Source organism: Condylostylus longicornis, unplaced genomic scaffold (genome assembly GCF_029603195.1).
Source record: "Condylostylus longicornis isolate FDR11 unplaced genomic scaffold, ASM2960319v2 ptg000013l, whole genome shotgun sequence".
Lineage (NCBI taxonomy): Eukaryota > Metazoa > Arthropoda > Insecta > Diptera > Dolichopodidae > Condylostylus > Condylostylus longicornis.
In genome coordinates, this window is record NW_026577982.1 from 16,843,951 (window position 1) to 16,853,437 (window position 9,487).

General features: G+C 28.1%; 1 protein-coding gene across 7 annotated transcripts in view; it reads left to right on the forward strand.

Annotated features, from left to right (window-relative positions):
- The window catches only part of LOC129605632 (titin), a 106,067-nt gene that overhangs the window by 50,792 nt on the left and 45,788 nt on the right, over positions 1–9,487 (forward strand). For all 7 annotated transcript variants that reach the window (XM_055515523.1, XM_055515516.1, XM_055515518.1 and 4 more), the window contains one exon: positions 230–2,800. In XM_055515523.1, the coding sequence (XP_055371498.1) occupies positions 230–2,800 (2,571 nt within the window). The remainder of the gene's footprint in view (positions 1–229; positions 2,801–9,487) is intronic.

Consider the following 9,487-nt stretch of genomic DNA (forward strand, 5'->3'; position numbering starts at 1 on the left):
TGTTTGTTTTAACTTTTATTAGCTCTTCTTTTCACTCTAATTTTAGTCAGTTTGTTTGAAAATTAACTAGAATAAAAAAAATTAATATTTTACTGAATATTTATAAGCACTGCCATTTATAGTATACGTACAATTTGATTCTAATATAGTGAAACTAGAAAAAATAAAACTTTTTATTCAAATTAAATTTGTTTGGTTGTTCCCAATCTATAATCTTTCTCTCCTCTAGGTTCACGAAAAATAGCCGGTGGTCAACATGAATTTGCTGGTATAAATCAGCATATGGAGAAAGCTTCACATTATGGTGATGATAAAAACTTTGTTAAATCAGCTGCCGAAAGTTCTAATACTAAATTACAAGAGTCCACGGTAGTTGGTGATGAAAAATCTGGTCGTATTGAGAAAAAATCTAGTACCGTAGTATCATCATCATCAAAATCATTTTCTCAAAAACAAACCACTTCCGGTAACATGGGTGATTTTGATCCAAATTTATTTGGAATTGATAGGCCATCTGGTCAATTTCCCGCTATATTAGAAAGGCGTGATTCAACACAGTCAAATGCCACTGATTATTCGACAAGATCAAACACAAATCAGTCGTTAAAAGAAAAATTAGCAATGACAAGACAAAATGTTGAAAGTCGATCGACTTCTTCGATACGTGAAGAAGAATTTCACCACCAAACACAATCTAAAACATCTTCATCTAAAACAAATCAACAACAGCAAATAGACCAACAAGAACAGCAGCAACATAGACATTATGAAATTGGTGGCAAACATCACTTACGTGAAACCGATAACTATGAAAGAGAACATCAAAGATATCAAGATGAATTGGAACGGAAATTAGCTCAAGAAATTTCTCAACAACAACGGCATCATAATGAACAAAAAAGTAGTAGTACTACTACAGAACATGCTACTAGTCACCAACAACATCATCAGCAAAAAATTTTGAGACAATCTGAAAATATTTCGAGAGAAGAACAGCAGAAACAGCATATTAGTAAACAGCAAAATACCACCTCAGCAATTGATGGTATTGATGAACGTTATTTAACTAAGTATACTGATAATACTGGTACTACTATTAAAAAATCAGGTGTCATTAATAAAGATAGTCCACCAGAACTACAAGCTCAATTTGAAAAATTGAAGGCGCAACCTGGTCGTATCATATCTGAAGAAATATCTTACCCAAAGCCAGGTGTAAAAATGATTACGACCAAAAAGGAATTATCTGATGGTACCGTAGTCACAACACGTGATTATGAAACTAAGACACCAAATGAAAGAGTTGTTCAAGAAAAGGTGATTGCGGGAAATACTGAGCGCTCTCAACATGTTAAGTATAATACAAATACGGAAAAAACTGATCGGCAATTTACAAAAAGCATAGATCAAAGAAATCAACAAATTTTACGCAACACTGATGCAACTGATTCATCAGATCGTACCAGTTCAACAAGAAATAGGGATGTCACTGATCATTCTAGGGTCAGACATGACGATTACGTTGAAAAGATCAGAGATGCTGTTGAAACACTAGATATAAATAAAACTGTTAAAAAAGACTTAAGTAGAACAATGCGTGATGAAAACTTAACGCAAGCGGATTTTGTTGAAACTGATCGCGGATGTGTATTAATTGATCGAAATACTGGTCGCCCAGAGCGGTATACAACATCTGATGTTTGCGATCGTAATGCTGCTTTAAGAGAAGAACGTCAAGAATATGAATATCAGACAAAAGACGTTCGACAGCAAAAGTTCGTAAGAGAAGATGATACACAGAGTACACATGGTTTTCCGTCTCAAAGAGTACCAGATGAAAATCGTCATCCTGGAGAAAAAATTCATAAAATTTATAAAGATGAAGACGGTTTTCGTGGAACGCATGGTTTCCCTTCAGCTCGCAGTCCTGATACGAAATCTCAATATTCAACATCAAGTACTACAAAAGAACACTATGAGCAAACCACTCGTAGTAATCAACATGATGAAGATTTTCGTGGCACACATGGATTCCCATCGGCTCGCACTCCAGGAGACAGCGGAGATCATATAACGAGACGCTCTGATTTCGCAGACCAATATCCACAAAAATCAACACCCAGAGATGATGATTTCTTGGGAACACACGGATTTCCTTCCACGCGTGAACCTTCTGGAAGATATTCGCCATCTGTATCATCAGAACTTTCCGAACATTATGAAAAGCGCACACAAAAAACTGATGAATCATTTTTGGGTACACATGGTTTCCCATCAGCTAGAGCACCAGATGATCGTCCTTATGACAGACAACCAACATCACCTGGGGCAAAATCTAAGCAACCAGTTGGGCCAGATTTTCGTGGCACTCATGGATTTCCATCAGTTGCAGTTGACAAAAATGAAAGACAAACCCGTGTGGAAACTCAACAACAACAGTTTACAACTCAGAGTACAGTGAAACATGTTGATGCTGCTCATGAAGCTTTTGCCCGTTCGTTACGTTGTGTTTCACCAATTGATAATACAAGGCGCGGAAGTAATGCAAGCCAAAGATCTTATCGAACTAATACTCATGGATCTACAAGATCTCATGACAGTCCAGCGCGAGAAAGATCCGTCCTTTCCGATTCCAGTCATGTGAGTTCAGGTACGGTAACAAAAGGAACAACAACCCGCACTCCAACTAAACACCATTCAAAGGAAGTACATCACTCAAATGAAACAATTGATTTGCCCTCTAAAACCATACACACAAAAACAACAACAACAAAAGCTACATCACACGATGCAACACCAGGTGAGCTTATAAAAAAAAAGAATGTTTCAAATTTAAATAGGAATCTAGGTATAAAAAGAATAACTCCTGTTTCATCTTCACCATCGAAAGTTTATAATAGAAATTTAAGCAGAAAGCCCATAACAGAACCAGAGATAAAAAAGAAAACTGCATTTGTGGATGATAGATTTATAGGTGCTGTGGAAGTCGTTGAGGAAGCATGTGTTAAAAAAAATATAACACCTTTGTGTCCTGATGGCTGTCCACTACCAAAAAAAAAATCTACTACAATCTCTACTACTAACACTAAACCAATTGTTTTAAAAAAGTCTTCTATAACAAAAACAAATTTAACTCCTTCATCATTAGGTAAGCCACAATTGAAGACTTCCATAAAAAGTCCAACAAAAAGTTATTTACAACCAACGACTGCATCAAAAACTTTAACTAGGTCTACTCAGAGCTCTATTAAAAAAGTTGATTCAAAAGATATTGATCGTTCTTCAGTTAGACCAACAACAAGATCTCTTATTTTGACGAAGCCAAGTACAGTGACACGTAAAATAGGAACAAATGTTACAAAAACTGGAACTACTGCAACAAAACCCTTAGCAAAACCTGTAACGGGCTCCCGCAAATTGAAAGAATCTGTTACAAAAAAAACTGAATTGAGATCTTCAATGAAAAGTCCGACAAGCGATGGCCGTTCAAAATCTAGAAGTCCGGGAAGAGTCGATTTTCAAGCCAAAAGTACTGTTAAAACAACAATTCGATCATCTTCCAAAAGTCCAATACGTTCAAAATCAAAAAGTCCGCTGAGATCCTCTTCAAAGAGTCCAATAAGGCCATCTTCAAAAAGTCCAACGAGACGATCTTCTTCAAGAAGTCCAACACGAGCTGATATACCATTAGATCAACGTAGTCCATTCAAACATTATCTGGAACCAACTGAATCTTTAAAAACACGTTTAAATGCAGCTGCTGATGAATATGTTGAGCAAGAACTTCGAAAAAAGAATGATCATCGATTTGAGCCAATTGGTATTGAGATCATTGATAAAAGATCTAAAAGTAGATCACCAGTTAGATCACCAGCTAGATCATCTGTTAGTCCAACCAGATCTTCAGTTGCAACATCAATATCGAGAACATCTTTTGAAGAGAAAATGAATGAAATTGAAAATGATAATCTAACTGAAGAACAATTAAAACAATATATAAAAGATTTTGAAACAACTGATATAAATGATACGAGTAGACCGTTTACTATAAAAGGCCCGCTACCAAAATCTTGCCCTGAAGGCTATATTCCAATTCAAGTGACAAAAAAAATTACAACAGACTTTAAAGAAGTATCCGATAATACAGTTGATTATCCAGAATTTTTAAAGCGGCCGAAAACACCAATTAAAGGTAGTTTTGAAACATTAGATTTAGAAAGTATTGAAAATCAAATAACAGATGTTGCATAATTAGTGAATTTATCATGTGAATGAAAAACTAAAACATAATTCAGAATCACAAATGCATTTCACCAATAATATTTTAATTCCTAAAAAAAAAAAGAGGAAAAAGAGAATGATTAATCTACAAAAAAAAAACATAAAAGGCGCACCGTAGTTTATTCTAACTATGTTTTACCAAATAGTAGCACCATTTTAATAATAGTATGCAAAAAAAAGAACAAAACCAACAAATGATCACATCTATGGGCTTTTTTCTAAAAACCAAAATTTCTTATCTAAAGATTCCTAAAGCACACTGTATAAAATATAAAATTTCAAAAGACTTAGATGAGAAACATTAAAAAAGCAGTCAAGCATCGTAACTAATTATTTAAAAAACTAAAAAGTGAAAATGGAGATGAAAATCGGATTTTAATGCTAATTTTACTGATTCTGTACTTTATACCTTTTACTTACTTATATTTCCTTTTTTTAACTGATATTTAATAATTAAAGATAATAACTTTTGTTGAACAAATAAATATTTTTTTAATGTAATTCGGACAAATAACGCTTAAAAAATTAACCTGTATAACAGTTCACCAATTTAATGCACAATAATTATAAAAAATAACCGAATAATTGTATAAAACTGTTGCTGTTTCTTAAAACTGAAATTTCAAATCAAAAACTAAAAACAGTGTACAAATATTAACCAAATCATCAAATGTTTAATACAAAGGATTTTCCACAAAAATTAAAACACAAAAAAATTCAGTGCTAGGTGCAAAATGTGAGTTTAATTGAATTTTGCTATCAATTTCTGTGTAAAAATTCAAAAAATGGCAATTTCCTGACACATTTTCGAAGTTGTAATTTAAAACTAAAATTTTTCCTTATTTTTATTCCAATATAAAATTTATTTTCTTCCTAAATAAGAATAATTCTGACTGATATCAATTAATTACAATTAATGGCTCTTACTTTCAAAATAGAATGCAATCTTCAATTAGGAAAAATCTCCTTAAAAGTTTTGAAAAACTGAAAACAACAAATTAGATTATTATCTGTTGAAAATAATGAAAACAAGAAAAGAAAAAGAGGAAATACAGAATTTTTCCGAACACAATTTTCATTTCGAATTTGCCTAATTTTAGGCGAAAGTCATATTTTAATACAATATGTAATTTTATCATACGCACAAATTCAACTCAAACCGGAAAATATTTTCGAAATTTCTTACTTTAAGAATTATAGAATATAAATAAGAGAAGGAAAAAAGAAACAATCAAAATAAAAACTAAAAATGTTTAAACACAAAAAAAAAAACAATATGTATGTCATTGAGTACAGAATAATGCCATTATTCTGTACTCAATTTTGTGAGTTTTCATTTAATAATGTTTTTGTATATAGGATTATATATACGTTTAATATATACGTGCAGCTAATCAGACAATTTAATTTTCTCACATTTTGTTTTTGTGTCAAAATTATTTTTGTTTAGTCTTATAGTTACAAAAGAGGTAATTCTATAGTTACGAAATATGATTGGTACAGTTACTTTAAATATTTGATACTGTTAATTGTACTAAATCAAAAAAATTTGCGTTTTTTAAGTAGTTAAATATTGAGAGAAAAATATTACTTCATGGTCATTTTTATTGTAATTTAATGTCAGTCATTAAATAATTGCTTAGGAATATTTTAAGCTTTTACATAATCTTACGAGTTTTTTCAGTTAATGAGTTTAACAAATTTTCCACAATAAATTGTACACCGTTACATTATTGTACTGGTATTAATAAAAAAAATTTTTATATAACAATTAACACTCAAATGCAATAATTCTAAAAAGTAATTGAAAAAAAAATTAATTATATATTTGAAAAAATTTTCAGCGAAGAAACAACAACGGTAAGACTTCAATTTGAAAAAATTATTTCATTTTATATGTATGAGTATTTGTTTACGTTTATCTATATGTATATATTATTGTAAATATTTTTCAACTTGTATTTTTCTTTAATTTTTATTTGTTCAACATACAACTGTATTTCTTAATGACAAATTGTATTTATTTTTGTAGACTATAACTTTTCTTTAGATATTTTTTTGGTATGTGTGAAATAAAGCCATATGAAAGTACTATTAATAATTTTATGAAAAATAATGATTTTACAATGGAGAATTTTTCAGTTATTCATGCAGAATTATTTTTAAATTCTTCTATGGCATTATTTCTTAACCCATTAAATTTTCTACTGTTTTTCTATTATAAAAGTATTTTATTGATTCTCTCGCCTGTAGCCTCTATCCTGTACATTATTTAATTTTTTAATAATTTTTTTCCTTCTGTAGTTTCTATGCTTGCTTTAAAATCTTCTCCTTATCAATTTTTAATTAAAATTAAAATTAGCACCATTTGTATGGAAAACAAAATTTAGCACCTTATAAGTAGTAAAAAATTTATTAAAAGAATTTTTTTTTGATTTTAAATATTTAATTATTTTTTTTTTTATTTAATTATTTATTTTTTTTTTAATTTTATTTTTCTTTTGGTTTTTTACTATTAATTTTATTATTTTTATACTAATAAAATATTTTCACAGGAGTAAAAGGATATTCAACTGAAAGTTCGTCATTTAGTAAAACTACTACATCTTCGTCATCAGCAAAACGAGATAGTCCATACAAATATTAAAGTCCAATAAAGTGCGCGTTGAAAACACAATGGAAAGCTCATTTGTAGCAGGGGTTTTTCAATTTGAATTTTTTGAACTTAATATACTTATATTTGTTGGAATATTTTTACTCTATTTAAATTTTATAATTTCAAATTAATTGAAACAAAATTATAAAAATAACAATTAAAAAAATTTACTATTTTTTTTTATTAACGTTTAACTTAAATTTAATTCAACATTTTTTATTCTTTGCGACATTTGTTGATGCATGCATGAGTATAAGAATTTTTTGCCGTGTATTAAAGTGTACAGTATAAAGTTGTTAAGGAAATTGAGAGTGATGTCATCGATAAAAGAGCAAAGAATGTTATATTCAACTCCATGTATAAAATTTATGTAGAAAGAATTTAATATGTTGAGTTAAATAGTTAAGCAAAACTTACTAGGCTCGATATTTACACACTTTATATTAATTCTTAAAAAAATGAAATTTTATAATTGCGATTATTACAACATTTTTACATAAAGTTCATTTAATTAATTTAAAATTGCTTTTTTTTGTTTATCTATAATTATCAAATGAAAAAAAAATCACTTTAATTTAACTTTTTAATAATTTAAAATAACCTTTTTTGAATTTATTTGAATAATTGCTGTAAAAAGAGTGTAAATTAACTGGAAATTATTAAAATTTGATCATTATTTTTAGTTTACTATAATTTTTAAATTGTACTACTCTTTGTTTTTTTTTATTTTTACATTCAAATATCATATTTTATTTATGCAAGAAATATATAAATATAAAAATATTATTAAAATATTGAAAATAAAATATAACTAACCTTAAAAGTTATTAGAAAAAAAAACAAAAAAAAAATGGTGTTTTTGTAAAACTGCTTTTTCTTTTATTAAAAAAACTCAATGTCCAAATTGGTTTAAGAACAAAAAAGAAAAGGCTTACCAATAAAAATTTCACGTCAATTAAAAAAAAATAACTAAAAATCGTCCTAATGTTTCTATAATAATTTTGGTGCTGAGGAATTCCACTTACATTCGTTACTTACTTGAATTCTGTTATAATTTTCTTTTTTCATATTAAAATTGTTTTGTTTATCTTGTGCAGTACAAACCAATATTTGAATCCTCCTATACAATTAAAATCAATTTTAGAGGAGTTGAGAGTCGTACCTTACATACCTGAGTTCAAATTAATTATGTGAAGAAAGAAATTTAACTACAAGCCGCAGCAATGTTGTTAACATTACAAGCACTCTCTTTTTTCTCATTTTAAAATATTTTCTTTATCAGATTGCTGATAAAGCTTTTTAAAAGTACTCTTATATTCAACAAAAAAAAAACTTAAAATTCAATTGAAATAAATTTAATTTTTTAAGAGAAGACAAAAGCTCTTTCTATTTCAAAGCTCTTCTAAATTTTAATTTACAAAATGAAAAATTTACATAAATTGGTAATTAAAGTTAATTTATTTTTCTCTATAAACGTGTGATTATTTCTCATTACATGTTGTGAACTTTTAGAACAAGAAATTTAACAAAACAGACAATATTTTTTATATTTACAGTAAACTGTTACGAATAATTAGTCAGTCGGCTACTTTCAAAAATTTATTATACATATATGTAATTTGACAATGTAGAGCTTATGTATTGTTATTTACATATATTGCAACACTCAATTTTATTAAAGATTTTTTTTTTAATTTTAAACATAAAAGAGAAAAATTATACATATATACATATTATATGTACAAAGTTGATTTAAATATCCCTTCAATCTTTAAGCAAAGACACAATCCATATATGGAATTTTCTTGATGGAAAGGGATTTTTTACTTGTGAAAAAGTTATACATTGTAAAATTCTTTTATTACAAAATCTAATAACTACTATTAAAATTGGAATAAAATTTTTGTGAGTAAAAATAGTCCAAAGGCCCATGTTATTTTTTGTGTTTCTGTAAATTATTTTAATAACAAAGCTCCAAATGCTTGTAGAATTGAAATCGTGGAAAAACTAACGTTTGGTTTTGTGCGCCATCTAGATTTTCATGAACATTAATTTATTGTCTAGATTATTGTTATTGAGTTTTTGGAAATTCACATAAAATTTAGTGTTAATAAAATTAAAATAAAGCCTAATAAAATTTTACTTCCAATTTTATAGTTTGAATTTATAATTAGAATTACAAATTTTGAAGGAAAATATTTTCATTCTTCTGAAAATTTCTTGAAAATAAAAATTAAATTTCTATTCACGTAACAATTTGTAATTAAAAGTGGAAAATAAGGCATAGATATTACTTTTAATTATATTCCGCTTAAAATTAACTTCATTTTCAAAATCTACTTGTGTTTTCTTTCTACTAGCTCACTGTTCTTTTTAAATATTACAACAGATTCTTATTTTAAAACAGTAAGGATTGAATATTGCACTTATTTTTTCGCAGTAACAATGCAATAATAATACTGCTTAAATGGATTGCGCCACAATTGGAAATAAAATTTAAATTCAATAGTTTGAAAAAATCTTGGACCTGAAAATTTAGAATCGGATATT